Here is a 13,979-nt window from a genome sequence, read left to right on the forward strand (position 1 = left end):
CCCGAGTGCTCCTGGCCTGGCTTCCCGCAAGCTTCATTCTCAGGGACCCAGGGATCCTGTCCGGCCGCTGTCCTGAGCCCGGCAGTCAGAGCGGGTGGGTTAGGCAGAGACGACGCAGGAGCCTGGCCCGCAGGGAGTGCAGAAATGCCCTCCTGGCCACAGCAAGCCATCAGTTCTCTTGTCTCTCAGTCGTCACCTCTCACTAGAGCAGGTCGGGGGGTTTCCCTGGCTCGTGGATGGGGCCTGACCAAGATCCACCAAGATGGGGGACGAAACAAGATGGACACTGGGGTGGTCACGGGTGGAAGCAGCGCTGCCCGGACACCCCATCTGCCTCCCTGTAGGGCTGAGTGCCGGGCAGAGAGGATGGCTCGGTGTCAAGTGCCCACTTCCCCCGCCTGACCCTTCTTCCAGACGGTGAGGCCCCGATGCATGCTCCTGGCTGCGGCCTGAGCACCTGGGCTGGGCACGCCGAGCAGGTGGTGACGAACGAGGGCGCGTGAGTGAGCACGTGGACCCACACACCTTCCCCGGAGACGTGGCGGTGGGGTCCTAACAATGGAGCTGCCCATCCTGTGCAAGCGGAGGGCCAGGTGTCAAGGCTGTGACCCATCACCCACCATGTCCCCCACCGTTCAGTAACTGGATCTTAGTCTTGGCCCCCATGGCTGGTGGGCGGGGGGGAACTTCAGGCCCCCGTTTGTGCAGCCAAACCACCTTCGGGCAGTGCACTTTGAAGCAAGGCATGCTGGGAGCTCACCGGTGGCAGGTGGAGTCCTGGATGGGACGAGGCAGCTGAGGGCAGGGGATTTCCTGATGGGGTGCAAAGGTGGACTGTTGTTAGGGCAGCCGGGTCGCCAGGGCAATGACGGAGGAGCTCTGGGGAAGCTCCGGCTCTGCCTGAGAACAGGCAGGGGAGCAGGCCGGGGTGAGGTTCACCGAAGGACTCTAGGGGCACGGACTCAGCCAGCAGAGCAACCTGGGGAAGACCTGGGGAGAAGCCCTGCTGGAGGTCGGGGTGCAGACAGGCAGGTGCAAGAGCGGTCAAGGCACAGGTACAGGGGAGCTTCCAGGGTGAAGGGGGCTCGGAGGGAAAGGGCGTTGAGAGGGAACAACGGGTGGGCTCTGTCCAACCCCCGCCGAGGGTCATCGGCTCCTTTGTCCATCCCACGGATTTGAGGGAACGCCGTCTCAGCCTGGCTCCTGGATGGCAGGGCCCAAGGCAGAGGCTTTGGGGCGCCAGCTCATTCGGGGGTGCGGCGCCAGGGAGCACGTGAGGGGCGGGGACCTGGAGCAGGAGCACCAAAGTCAATACGAGGACTCACGGTTGAGCCTGTCAGTACCAAGTGTCACCAGAACCTGAGTCGACACCCTAGAGAAGACTGACAGAGTGTGTCTTGGGGAGAAGAGGGGGACAGGTTTGCCCATGGGCTCCTCCTGACGTGCATGCGTTTCTGGGTTGGGCGCAGCAGGCATGGGAGCCGGGGTGGGGGGGGACCCTGCCACAGGACCCGCAGGGGCAGGGCGGGTAGGAGGTGAGGTGCCTGCGGGTGGCTGGACAGAGCCAGAGCGCCTGGGCTGGGGCTTGAGGGCAGAGGACCGAACCAGGCACCCAGCAGGTGCCAGACCCGGTGACCAGAGCGATGGGAGCAGCCAAGACAGACGTCCGCGGCCCTCGCCCCCCCGCCCCATGGGAACAGTGAATCAGCCAGGCTGCATTGTTCTGCAACTGCAGGCGGTGCCACCGCGGGGTGGAGGGGTCTTGGGAGGTGTAGGACAAGCAGCAAGGACTCGGGCTTCTCTGCCTAAGGGACTCCAACTGACACCGAAGAAAGAGGAGGAGCTACCCGGGGTACAGACGGGGTACCTGCTTGGGGGGGGCACCAAGGATGCCCACGTCTCCACCCTCGGCAGGGGGCCTGCAGGGTTGGCAGGACCCTGCCGCGCTGGGCCCTGGGTGGACCCCTGCCTGCCTGCTGGTGACACAAGGTGTGGGAAGGGGGTCTCCTTCAGAAGTGGGAGTGGAGGGGGGCATCCCCCATCACATGTCCCGGAGCGGGGGGCGCCCCCCGAGCTGCGCCCTGCCTGGGACCTGGAGGAAGTTGCTAAAGACTTGGGACAGGTGGGGGCAGTTCTGAAATACCTTCCCTGTCCCTTGGCCGGCAGCTTGCAGAGAAATCCAGGGAGGGGGCCCGGGTCATTTGTGGCTTCCGGGCGTGCAATGAAGGTGGCACACGTGTCGGGTGAGTGAAGGAGGACACAGGCTTGGGACGATGTCTCCCAGCCTCCAGGTAGGAGGGCAGGTGTGAGGGGAAGATCTGGTCTCAGACATTACCGCCATCACCCCACTGTGTCCCATTGTCTTCCAACCAGGGAGCAGACCTGGACGCATTGGACCCGACCCCTGTTTACACGGCCAGGGCAGGCTGTGTCCCAGCCCCCACTCAGGCCCCCTCCCCGAGCCCAGGACAGGGCGCTTGCAAGCTAGGCCTGCTGGGAGCTCACCTGGGGGTGGAACAGAGTCCTAGGTGGAGCAGGCCAGGCTGGGGGTGGGAGAGACAGGTGACCCTCCCCAGGGTGGCCAGGCAGCCCAGGGCAATGACCGGGGAAGGATGTGGAGCTGAAGACATCGCTGGGACCTACCTGAGGAGGGTCATGGGGACAGGTGAGGGCTTTCAGTGGAAAGGCCAGAAGTAAGGGGCCCTCTGGGGCCAGGGTCCCAGGAACAGGGTCCTAACTGGAGGGAGGAGGATGAGAGACAGTCAGAGGGCAGGACCCAAGCAGACCAGCATGGGTCAGGTGGCTTCAGGGAGAATAGGGGTGCCAAGCAGGGAAACCGAGGCAGAGCTCAGCACCACCCCCCCCCTTAGGCTGTGGTAAAGGTTGGTTAGGACCGTTAGGGGCATTTTGTAGGTCAGTCTTGCAAAAGAACTTTACTGAGCTCCTTCAGGCCAGGCTTCGTGCTGACCCCAGAGATACACCCGTGTGTGATCCAGTTTGGCCCCTGCCCTCCTGGAGCTTACACACCAGCAGACGAGCCAGGGGTTAAACAGTGACTTACAAGTAAGTTAGTTGTGATAAGGGCCCTGAGGAGCAGCACGAGGGGCTGTGGGCACAGCAGCTCGCCCAGGCGGGCAGTGAGGCCGCCACGGCTCAGGAAGCCAGCGTGTGGAGACTACAGGTGCTGGGACTTGACCCATCCGTAGACAACTCGAGAATTTTCCAGGGTTCTCTCCCCGGAGTTCTGGTGTGTGGGTTGTTGGGGCTGTTGGTGGTCAGGTTCACATCCGGCGGCTCTCAAAGCAGCGCTGGGTTTCCTTAAGCTTGGAGTCTGGGGGGTCATCAGCAGACACCCCCTGGGACTTGCTTTGAGCCCTTACGAAGTGGCAGGTGCTCAGCCAGCTGGCTCTGAGGATGTGCTTGCTCGTGTCTCTCCCGCACACGCTGACTCGCTCAGTCCCAGAGTCTTCGGACGGCGGGCGCTGGGCCAGGCGTGGGGCGCACAGCGGTGGAAAGACACAGCCTCAGGCCCTGCTCCTGGGAGTTGATGGCCCAGCAGGGGAGACACCAGCAAGCCTCTCTAAAACCCAGCTGTGGTCAACACTAGGCATGAAAATACTTGCGCCGTGAGAAGAATCACTAGGGAAACCAGACATCACCATCGGAGGATTTTGTTTGTGGGCGTAACTGCGCTGCGACCCCAAGTAGCCATTAGCTAGACAAAAAGTTTGTGGAGGAAGAAATTCGGAAGCTCCAGGTAGAGGAACGCACACGTGCAAAGGTCCTGAGGTGAGGGGCTCCGAAAGAAGCTAGTAGAACACACGCAAGGGGACAGGAGGTAAGGAAAGGCTGGAGAGGCGGGCAGGGCCCGTGTGCCCTTTCCAGCTCCGTAGCCACCAGCTATGGGGGGTGATTTACATCTGAACTTAAAATAAAGACGACTTTTAAAATTCTTTAGTTCAAAATTAATTCAAGTATGGACTCAGCTCCTCAGTTACCCAAGCCGCGTAGGGCTAGCGGTTCCCGGGCTGGACGACGCAGATGCAGAGCTTCCCTGGCGCTGCAGAAAGTTCTCTTAGATCATCTAAAGGCTACGGAACCCCTGATGAGAACGCCTTATCCTCGGGGCCGAGGCGGGTCTCAATGTACAGTCAGCAGGGTTGAGACTGGACGCATCCTAGCTGGAGCGACGCGACTTTGAGGGAAGACCGCAGGGCGAAGCCCGTGGCTACCACCACGTACGTGGGCAGGGAGGCGGCACACAGAGCCCTGGGGAGAAGTCCCGCGTGCGTGGCAGGAGTGAGACTGGTTTTCTTAAGGGGCCGAGGAAGCAGGAGCAGAAGGATCTGGAGGGAAGCGGGGGCGAGTCTGCATGTTCCTGCAGCCGTAGGGCTCAGAAGGCAGACCAGGCCATGCGAAGCGTACAATGGGGAGACCCCGTGGCGGCCGTGGTCGGCAGCCGGAGTGGGGTTCACGTCTCCAGCAATGCAGCCCACGTTCGGGCCAGGGCAGCGCGGGCCCAGCCGTAGGGCCTGCTCTTGTGAATGGGGAGGTGGGAGGAGCCTTGTGCATCCTGCTCAGGATCTAAGTGGCCGGTGTACGAGGGACCCAGGGCTGCCGTGGCCGACGGCCACACGCTAAGTGGCTTAAAACAACAGATTTATTCTCTCTCAGTTCTGCAGGCCGGACATCAGAAGTCAAGGTGTTGGAAGAATTGGTCCTTTTTTTTTTTCCTTCAAGCTCAATTAGCTCAATCAAGTACACACTTAGCTTCAGAGGTAGCGTGCAGTGATGTATCGGCCGCGTGTCACAGCCAGTGCTCATCACATCACGCCCCCTCCCCCGGCTTCCACTGCGGGGGGCATCCGTGGTGTTCCTTGGCCTGACCCTGCATCGCTCCGCTATCTGCCCCCAGTGTCACGGGGCCTGTGTGTCCTTGTCCTTGTGTGTCCTCTTCTCCGCTTGTAAGGACGCCAGGCCTGGGGCGTAGAGCTCACCCTCATGCAGTGTGACTCCCTTCTTGACTTCGTTACTTCTGCATAGACCCTATTTCCAGAGCGTCCAGGTTGGTGAACCCATGGAGATGTGGGGAGAGTGGCGTGCCCCGAGAGAAAGAGGGAGGACGCGGGAGCTTCGTTTCCCTTCCCACATACCTTGCCCTATGCATCTCTTCCATGCAGCCATTCCGGAGTTATAGTCTTTTCTCATAACCGGCGACCGGAGTGGCCACACCATTTTACGTTCCCGCCAACAAGCTAGAAGAGGCCCGGTTGCTATGCATCCTTGTCAGCACTTGGTATTATCAATATCTTTTTTTTTTTTAATTTTGGCTGTTGGAGAGGCAGGCAGGAGTGTTGTGAGAATTTGAAACCACGTGGGGAGTGTTGCTGGGGACATGCAAAGGAACACCTGCGAGGTAGAGACCGGATGCACACAGACCCGCGGTGCTGCACGCCCAGGAGCGGCTGCTGGACCCAGTGATGGATTCAGGGACACTCAGCAGGGGCCAGAGAGAGCCCGATCCTGGGGGAAGTAAACACGCCCACTGAAGATACACACTGTGCCCCCTTTTGCACACAGCGCCCGATACTCCCCCGGCAATCTCGCCGATGCTGTTTAATCCCAGTGGCAATAATAAAAGACTATTTTATTGGGGGGCGGGGAGTGGAAGGGCCTATTTCCAAGCTCATATTCACGGATGCTAGGGATTAGGACTTGAACATATTTGGAGGGGGTGCACAATTCAACCCCCCTACATGTGGTTTGCGTGATAGTGTGGTAAAACATGGGGGTTTGAGGTCGCAGTGAACCAAGTCCAGGTACCGGCCCAGCCATTCACCAGCTTGGAAGGCAGCTCTGCTCACTCACTACTGTATCACCGACGCCACTGGCCACCCAGACAAGGAGAGCTTGAACAAACCTCATAGCCTGACCGAGCCACAGCACCCTCATCTAGAATGTGCTAGGACATTTACTGCCACGTGAGGCTGCTGGGAGGATCCTGTATGGCATGTTTAGCAATGCCTGGGGTATAGGATCCATCTGTGAATGACAGTGGTTCTTACTATTTTAACCGTAGCAGGTCACAATCTGAGCAGCAAGATCCCCCTGCACCCCACCCAGGGGATCCCAAACAAGAGGCAGAGCATAGAGACAGGGGATCTGGTGGAGACCTTACCTGAGAATGCAAGTAGGCAGGTGCCAGCAGGGTCACCAGACCCAGGTAGCAACCCCCCTGGGGCTCAGGGGCCTGAGCTTTTCCCCTTGGAGGACCCCTGGCAGAGGAGAAGGCTGATCAGCAATGAGTTACAAGAAGTGGGACCATGGTTGTTGTCTGTTCTTGGAATCTGGAGGAGGTTTCCCCGGTTTCACTTTCTGCGACAAGGCTAGTAGTGTCCAGCCAGCAGCTGAGGTGGCAGGATGCTCTGGGCCAGAAGAGGGAGCTGCAGGTGGTTTAGCCAATCCTGCCTTCAGCTCTGGTTGCTGGAGATGTGGGGGAGCAAAGGGCGCCAAGTGGCCCCATGGAGCAGAGTGGGAGAGGCTGGAGCCAGGTGGGTCCTGACAGACTCTTGGGAGGTGGAAACTGGCTTATGGGGTTCAAGTAATGTCCTGGAAGGGTTGTCCTGCCCAGTTGAGAGGTTTAGACAAAAGTAGAGAAAGGTCCTGAGGCAGACGGGGCCAACAAATCACCGGTGAGATCAATGAATATGTTGGACGAGTCAGAGGTTTGGTTTGTTCAAAGCTGTGAGCACCGTGAGCATGAGAGCAAAGGCCTTGGACCTTCATGGAGCCTCAGTTTCCCTCCATAAGAGTGGAGGGTTGGCATAGATGTTCCTGAAGGTCTCTGGTCCAGCTCTGACAGCCTATGATTTTATGAATCACCCTCAAAGAAATCTTGCACAAGTGGGAAGAGCCTGCCAAGGTTGGGCCTTTCATTCCAAGTAATGAACTGACAAGCAGAGGCTTGACATCTGTTCCACTCTTGCAAGGGAAGCCGGACGAAATAATGCCTTTTTCAGAGAAATCGTAACCAACGGTGAAATGTAGTGTTTCTTGCCTAAACCAAAATCAAAGTGGAGAACGCCAGGCTTCCTGAAGCCCGAGGGAGAACACGCATCAAAGCTCCCCGTGAAGGAGAGCAGGTTGACCAGCTGACTGGCTGCTGTAGGCACAGAATGTGTGTAGACACCCACCTCCTGACCTCTGAGAGCCCGAGAGCAGCGGGAAGCTGGCGGGCGGATCCTAGGAAGGTTCCAGGATGGCGCTAGGGAAGAAGCAGGTGCCCGCAGCTCTAGAGTTGGCCTCCTTGCCAGTCCCGGACCCCTTCTCGTGGAACCCGCATGGCGGCAGACACCCTGATCCTCGGTCACTAGTCCTTTCGTCCAACCTGCCATCAAAGCCAGAGGAAGACTGGCACCGTTGACTTTGAGATCCTTCCCGAGAACCCAGTCCAAGCCCCAGAAGCTGTTCCCAGAGACCAGCTCCAAATGTACAGCGATGATGACTTTGGAGTCAGAGCACAGCCTCCCAAACAATGTGCTTTGAAGGGCCAGGGCCAGGGGAGGCTGAGTTCTAGAATCTAAAGCCCACTACACCCGCCTTGTGCCAACATTATAGAGGATCCTGAACTCGAGAATAAAAGGAACCTTCCAGGATATCACACCTTTGTCCCCACCCTACTGAGTCCTGTCAACATCCCCCCTTGGTTGCTCACTAGACCGGAAGCTCCGTAAGAGCAGGAGCTGGGTCTCTCACTCTGCACCTTCCCTGATCGTTCTCTTCTTTGTATACACCCTGAGGGCTCCTGGGGGCCGGGGGGGCGGCAGCTGTGCACTTCTTCTTCGTCTGCCTTCGAAGCAAGGCAAGTTCCAACTCACACATTCCAAAATTTACCAAAGGACGATCCCACTCTGACACGTCCTTTATAACAGGCTCCTCCTCCCTGGTGTCCCAGGTTCTAAGGGTCACTGGACCCTTGGGCTCCGCATGTCAGTCGCCGGATGTGGGGGCTGCCCTTAAAAGGAAAAACACGGAGGTTGCAGTGTCGTGGTTTCGTGTCTGCCAGCAAGGCCGCCCTCCACCCCCGCCGCCCCCAGCCTGGGGAAGCTGCGGAGTCTACCCAGGTCAGGCTTCCCTTCCTGGAAGTCTGACTTCAGTTTGGCGGCTGGTTCCTATGCTAGGATTGGTGAAATCAGAGATGGTGTTAACAGCTACCATTTAGTAAACAGTTTGATGAATGTCTGTGTCCCCCACTAGGCTGTGAGCCCCGAGGCAGGAACCACGTCCTTTTGGCTCAGCTCTGAATCTCTCGTGCTTAGCGGAGCTCATAAAATGAATGAACGAGTGAGTGAATGAATGAATGAAGCAAACTGGACCAAGCCATTGGGTGGCTGCCTACAGGCCTTAGAAAGGGTGTCGGAAGCAGCTGCCCACCCTTGGCCAAAGGGTCTTTCGTGCTGTTCTTTAGAACCTGACCTCTCCGTCCTGCCCTCTCCTAAGACAGGGAAGTGATAACCCGGTTCACGCTGTGATAGGTCACTATCCACAGGAGCCCTCCCAGGGGGAACACCGTCAACAATACTACAGGGCTGAGATGGGCTTGGGAACGGACAAGCAAAGCAAGGCCCCAGCTATGGCCCAGCTGCGCTTAGGAAGTCACAGGTAAATAGGCAGATAAGACAGAGAGTCCCATGGCCACGCATCCTGCATTGGAACTGAGCGGGTTAGGACCTTACCGTGGGGGTGAGCAAGCTTCATGGGTGTTTGGCACTGGAGGCGGCATATGCGCGGAAATAGGGGTGGTGGTTAGAGACAGCGGGGAGAGGGTGTTCTCGGCAGGGCACAGTGTGTGCAAAGCATGGAGGCGGGAAAGGGCATGTGGGGAACAGGAAGCAATTAAATGGGGCCTTTGTAGGAGGAGAGCCACGGGGAGGAGGCTGGGAAGATGGGAATGAGGGATTATAGGTGTTTAATCAGGAAATCTCAGACCAAAGAGACGGACCTTTAATTATTACCCTCCTGAACATTGTGATGAGCTCAAGTTGGCCAGCGTGGGAACACTCCGAGCCGCCTTTGCCCTCTTCCCTCCCCTCACCCGATCGACCGAAGGGGGCTCTGGGCTCCCCTCTCCCTCTAACAAGGGTATTATATGGGCCCAATTGAATTTTGAGGCTTTGAGGGTGCATAAAATATCCAGAAGAGGGAGAAGCAGTCGAGAAGTGGACAGGACAGGAAAGCAGATTCAAGGAAGGTTTGTTCCGGACTCCGCGTCCTCTTCGTGATGTCTGAAAAGTCGCCAGTAAAGAGCAGGAGCTGTTTCTAAGTGTGTGTAGGTTTGCTGAACTGTGTGTATTTGACAAAGCGCCATTTGGGGAGCGAACCACACGGGTGCAGGTTTCATGGGTTTCCCTCCGCTGCACGTTGATACCGCGAGCTCCTGGGAAACAGGGGTTCGGTCTAAGTCACCACTGTCTCCTCGGCACTCCGGGCCCGGCCTGGCACAGAAGGAGGGGGTCTGTCAACACTGAAGAACGGTCGAGTGACCCCAAGGTTCTGGAGACAGACTCCCCTTGACCCCCTGCCCTCCCCTCCTCCAGGAAGAGGTGTCTGTCCCCTGCTCGTCTGAGACTTTACTCACGTCTGGGTGTGTGTCTCCCTCTCGTTGCAGAAGGCAGATCTGGCCGTGGCCCCCCTGACCATCACCCACATCCGCGAGAAGGCCATCGACTTCTCCAAGCCCTTCATGACGCTCGGTGTGAGCATCCTGTATCGAAAGCCCAACGGCACCAACCCCAGTGTCTTCTCCTTCCTCAACCCCCTGTCCCCAGACATCTGGATGTATGTGCTGCTCGCCTACCTGGGGGTCAGCTGTGTCCTCTTTGTCATTGCCAGGTAAGGGCGATGCCGGCCCAGGGCTCTGGCCCAAGGTTGGGGTTTCAGGGAAGCCACACTGGTCACCACATCGGGGGCCTTAGCACAGAAGGCCCAGGTTCGGGCCACTGCTGTTCCTGCCCCTCTCTACCCTCCTGAGGCTCAGACCCCCAGAACATTCTGTTGCCCCTCCTCCCCGCCCCACCCCACCCCAAGCTTGCATCCCCAGGCCTTACCCCGGTCTGCATCCAGGAGGCAGCAGGAGTGTCCCAGGCCCCTTGAGCAGGCTTGGAGAGGTTAGGTCACTGCCCAGAGCTTCACCACCTGGGCCAGGCGCCCAGGACGACAGACTTCCGTGCATCGGACAGTCCGGTGACAGGATGGAAACTTGGAAAACAGACCGTGTCCACAGAGTGGGAGGAACAGTGCCATATAAACACACGCATCCCTGTCCATAACACATGCTGGCAGCTGCCTCGCACACTCGGTCCTCCGCACGAACTAGACGTAGCATGAGCCTGCTGGTGCCCGGTCGGAGGTGGTCACCAGGGTCAGGTGTAGCTCCGTGTTTACTGGGCGCCTGCTGCTTGCCAAGCGCCGAGCTCTGTGCCTCACAGCCCTGTTCATGACCTAATTCTCTCAGCGCCACCCACCCCCCTGCCCCGTCACCGCCACGAATGGGAGACACCTGAGGCTCGCAAAGGCCCCGTGCCCAGCAAGGCCACCCCAGCAGTAAGGGACACAACTGGCATTGGAGCTCTGACCACCCGGTGTTGTGTGTGTCAGGCACATCCCCGGCCCCCTGGACGTGTGTCCTGTGCCCCTGCCCCAGGTCGGTGCCTCCTGGACCCCCAGCCCTCTGCCTCCTGCTTCCAGGCTCCAGCCCCAGCCCCCACCCTCCTTCTTTGTCCTCTACATCCTAACAAGGTGCGAAGAGAGACTTCTTTGGAGAGGCAATTGGAGATTCAAGGACTTGTGTTTGGGCCTTTTTTTTTTTTCCCTCCTGAGTCTTCTTTGAAAGGCTCCCTCCCACCAAGCCCCCTTGGCTCCCTCCTCCCGCACAGAGAGAGACCAAAGGGAAGGATGTGAGGGATGAAATCGTCCTCTCCTCTCCGGACGCCCGTGGCTGCCAGCTGGCCGGTGCCGCCTGCCTGCCCGGCCCCGCCCGCTGCCCAGCCCCCCGGGAGAGGCCTTCATCACGCCTCTTTCTCTAATGGCCTAACGAGCCTTTGAAAGCAGGCGCCCCTCTCCAGAGCTCTCACCGTCATTTGAGCAGCTCTAGCCGGCTCTCGGCTCCTGCCCCCTGGAAAGCAGTTCTGGCTTCTCCAGCAGGATTCCTGCCCACCGATGCAAGGCCAGTCCCCCCACCCAGTCTCCCCATCCCAGCCTTTCAGCCTGCTTTTCACCTTCTGTCTCCTGGCAGGGAAGGTAGGGGCCCCCCTCCTGAGGTTAGGCTGGAGAGGCTTTCTGGAAGAGCTGGGACTTCTGCAGCTGCTAGAATGACACAGGACAGCCAAGGGGACAGGAGAGGGACAAGGGACCTGGCCACAGGGCCCTGAACAGAGGACAGCTATCACGTTGCACCACACTCACCTCATTCGCACCCATCCCGTCGGATCCTTACAGAGGTCTGAGGAGGTGGGGATACTTCTGCCCACTGTGCAGAAGCAGCAAGTGAAGCTCAGGAAGGCCGAGCCAGGGCCCAAGGTCAGACAGCTTCTGCTTCCAGGGCTGGACCCCAGAGCCAGACCCGCCCATCTTTAAATCGGGGTGGCAAACACTGGTGTGCCCGGGGCCGGACAGGAAGCGTGAGAGAATGAAGCAGGAGGAGGACGCACGCCTGGCCAGCGGGGCAGCCGCTCCTCGGCCCCGACACACTGTGCTAAGCAGGGACGCAGGCCCCGCGCTGCAACGTTCATGCTATTTAGACAGAGAGTCAAATTTTTTGTGTGTCACCTCGTGGCTTGTGCAGGTCGTCGCTAACTCGATGTCTTCCAACACCGAGTCAAGCATGGCGCATCTACAGGATGGATGTGGCCTCTGTCCCCCCTCCACGTGACCGGTGTCCTTTGGACCACTCCACGCTGGCTGCTGGAGAGCCGGACGCAGCTGCCCCAGACATGGGGTCTTGGAAGCGTGGGCAGTTCCCCGGGCCGCTCCAGGGCAGCTGTGGCGTGTTATGGGGATGCCCAGCTTGCCAGCTGGCCTGGCCTGTGTCTGTCTAGCACCAGGAGTCCCCGCGTTGACCAACGCTCTTCTCTGCCACCTGTTTATTCTGCTTTATGCTCGGAGAGGGAGAAGGAGAAAGGAAGGGAGACAGCGGGATGGCTGGCCCTCATGGCAAGGACATGGTCCTAAATGCGGGATCCCCGGGGCAGGGCTGAGGGTCAGCTGCCAGCCAGTCCAGCTCCCGGGACTCACATTCTGGTCAAATCCAGTGCAGATGAGCAGCCCGGGGAAGAGATGGCCCCAGCTGGCCGGTGCTCTGTCTACACCTCCATCACCAGGGCTGGACTTCAGCTTCTCCCACAAGTGGAGACCTAGAGGTATCACCAGGTCAGCCTCTCCTAGCTCCTACCCGTGTGCATGACTGGACGGTCCTTCGCAGCTGCGAGCCCTTAATCCAAGATCCTTCGTGAACTTCGGGGGACACCTTCCTTACTATCCAGGATCCAACCCACTTCTGTCCTCTCCTGTGGCCTTAGGGGTTAGAATCTGGGCCCTCCAGCCCCCTGACTGCTCCAAACCACCTCCCCATCTGCAAAATGGGCACCTGTCATTTTGTCAACCTCCAAGTCCTGTTGGACCAAGAGGCCCGTTCTAGAGCCAGGTGGTTGTATCATGATGGGCAGCTCCACCGCTGGGAATTTATCCTATTGAAAGTCACCACTGATGGTCTCCACCGCCCCCCGCCCCCCCCGCAAATCTAGAAAACCTCTCCTTGGAGGACAGGGCCTGCCCGTGGGCATGGGTGCCTATGGAGGTGTCCTCAGGGGCGTCTCTTCCGGCAGAGTGTGCGGCAGTGGGAGACGGGGACGGGCCCAGCACCGCCAGCGGAGGAGGGATCGAAGACCCCTAGGAGGTAGTTTCAGAGAGGAAAAAGCACATCTGGAAAAACGGGTCTAGCAGGAGGCCGGTGACGTACTCAGTGAGGAGCCCAAGTTGCAGGCAGCACTACGGTATCATCCTTCCTTGTGTCTGAAAACAACCCTCGGTATCGCGTACGTGTGTGCACGTAAGACCCACAACCCTTGTGTGGCCTCATCAGAAATCATCTCTACGTTGTCTCCCCACCCCGACCCGGCCTTCTGGGGGGCTCCGACCTGGGGCTCTCGTTGCCCCCGGCAGAGCCCTGCAGGCACCTGTCACTTCTTGGCTCGCTTCCAGGTCACAGAAAGAGACCCTCGGTGTCTCTCTAACCACAAACACTGTCGCAAATCAGGAATTAGAAGGTTGGGTCCAGTCAAGTCCTCGACATTTCTACCTTTGCCGGCAAATCAGACCTCTGGCCTTGCCTGGCACGTGGGCCCCCTCCTGCAGAGCCTCCCTGGCCGGCCTGCTCCTCCGCCAGCAGCCCCTGCCCCATGGCCTCTCCCTTCTGGGGTCTTGGGGCCCTTCTCGGACGGGGCTCAAGGTGGCGCGGGGCTGGATCTGTCTCCTTGGGCCCACCTGGTCCAGGGACGCGCTGCTGGCCCAGTGTCCGTGTATCTGGCTGCATCTGGGCGTGCAGACCAATGCCGTGCGACAGGGACTCGCGCTCCTGCAAGCACCCGGGAGCCACCCAGCAGCCCGACCCCGGCCCTCCAGACCCCCAGGCAGGCTCTACTCATTGCAGGGCCACCCACCGGGCTCATGGCAACCCCACTCCCTGGACTTCACAGGGGGGACGCAGGGACCCCTGAATGTACCGCCCTCCCGAGGCTTTTCTCCAGAACCTTCCCACAGCAGCCTCCACCTCGCCTCTCCTTTGTGGATTTTTAGAGCCTCAAGCCTGTTCGTGGCCATTCCCTTTGAATATCCCCATCTTGGTTTAAAGCCTCCCTTTAAGATTTCACATGGGTAGGGTCTCCCCACGTGGTGAAAACGGAATTCTTCTCACGCGAGCTTTG

The 13,979-nt window shown here is 59.1% G+C and overlaps 1 protein-coding gene across 1 annotated transcript in view; it reads left to right on the forward strand.

Annotated features, from left to right (window-relative positions):
* The window catches only part of GRIK3 (glutamate ionotropic receptor kainate type subunit 3), a 222,499-nt gene that overhangs the window by 183,949 nt on the left and 24,571 nt on the right, over nt 1-13,979 (forward strand). The window contains exon 11 of the mRNA XM_072771904.1: nt 9,668-9,891. Within this exon, the coding sequence (XP_072628005.1) occupies nt 9,668-9,891 (224 nt within the window). The remainder of the gene's footprint in view (nt 1-9,667; nt 9,892-13,979) is intronic.

Source organism: Canis lupus, chromosome 13 (genome assembly GCF_048164855.1).
Source record: "Canis lupus baileyi chromosome 13, mCanLup2.hap1, whole genome shotgun sequence".
Lineage (NCBI taxonomy): Eukaryota > Metazoa > Chordata > Mammalia > Carnivora > Canidae > Canis > Canis lupus.